General features: G+C 36.8%; 1 protein-coding gene across 1 annotated transcript; it reads right to left on the reverse strand.

Annotated features, from left to right (window-relative positions):
* Positions 1-558: 558 nt before the first annotated feature.
* Positions 559-1,180, reverse strand: LOC116027894. The gene has a single exon (XM_031269662.1). It carries the CDS (start codon positions 1,015-1,017, stop codon positions 727-729), a length of 291 nt encoding a protein of 96 aa, XP_031125522.1. The 5' UTR covers positions 1,018-1,180; the 3' UTR covers positions 559-726.
* Between the last annotated feature and the right edge of the window lie 247 nt (positions 1,181-1,427).

Below are 1,427 nucleotides of genomic sequence, written 5' to 3' on the forward strand. Positions count from 1 at the left end.
TATTTTGTCCTTAGAAAATAAATACAATGATATTTTCAGCGATGTTATTAATATTGATTAGCACAACATATTACTCAATTAGGACAATAATGTAGAACCTCAGCTCCCATATTCTCTGCCTATTCTATCTATTGATCAGCTTGCAATATTGCTTAGCTTCATTCTAAGTGGGGGTAGGGGAGAGGGGAACTTACCTGCCAAATGAAACAAAATTGAAGATAGAGCACATCAATTTCTTAAACTTATGATCATAAGTCCAAGGTTTCAAATTTAATCTCCATTCCACAATCCACATGTAGTCTACCAAAACAGGGAACAAAAGAAAAAAAAAAAGAAAAAAGAAAAAAAAAGAAGACAGATCTCTCGGTGGGAGCAGCCAATTGGCCAACCTCTTGATCTGACCCGATCAACAATGGATAACCTATGTTGGTTTATCTTCTTGTGATCCTTTGCAGACTAATGTCACAATGTGAGATTTACCTGGTACACACCCTTAAGTAGTAGTTGTGAGTTTCACTAGACACTCCCAAGAAAAAAAAAAAAAAAGAAGGAAAGATGAGACAACACGAAAAGCTTCTACTTAGTGACAACTAAATAAAAGCAAAATCTGAATTTACAAACATGGGTCTCAACTCGATATACATTATACATTCTACAGAGAGAAGAAAGTGAAGAAAATGGGTAGTACTGAAGCACTCATCATACTCTATCTAACCATATAAAATCTCAGGCATAGGCATGCACTTCAGCAGGGCTTTCACTGATACTCTGAAGAGAAGGTTTCCAGCTTGAAGCTTTGCCTCTCCCTCTCTCCAACTCCCCCAAAACATCTTCTAAACTCTTCCCTTCCCTAAACTTCAGCTGAAAAACCAGCCAATCCAGCTCATCCTTTGTCACCACAATCTTTATCCTCAGCTTCTTCTTACCATCATTTTCCCCCTCTCTTTTCACTTCTGCAGTTTCTTCAATAATCTCATCTCTTTTCTCACCTGCTTCTCTGGGCATGCAATTCCCCATGCTTTTAATTGGACTGTGTAACACAATTAGCTTTTCCCAGCAAAACAAAATGGCTCTGATCTGATCTGATCTTCTAAAGCTGCTTAATTTTCAGAGGGGAAAAAGGACTTAATTGTGTGAAGTTTGTAAGTATGACAAGGCAATGATTCTAGTGGGGGTGGTTAACAACTATGCTGCATGTGAGGATGGGTGTCCATTTATAGACTTTTTATAACATCATGAATAATTAACTAAATGAAAAATATATATATAATGTTAATTGAATAATAATTGCAGCAGAGTGAGTAAATTTTTTAAAGATTCTGAGTTGTAGCTGGACCAGCTCACGAGAGTGATTGGACAAATACTGTACCGCATGGGCACTTAAAAGAGTATATACTTATTATACTCCATCCGTCTCATTTTATGTG

The sequence above is a fragment of the Ipomoea triloba genome, chromosome 8 (genome assembly GCF_003576645.1).
Source record: "Ipomoea triloba cultivar NCNSP0323 chromosome 8, ASM357664v1".
In the NCBI taxonomy this organism is placed as follows: domain Eukaryota; kingdom Viridiplantae; phylum Streptophyta; class Magnoliopsida; order Solanales; family Convolvulaceae; genus Ipomoea; species Ipomoea triloba.

Excerpts from the sequence above, each read along its gene's own strand:
- LOC116027894 (XM_031269662.1), bottom strand. The coding sequence starts at position 1,017 with ATGGGGAATTGCATGCCCAGAGAAGCAGGTGAGAAAAGAGATGAGATT.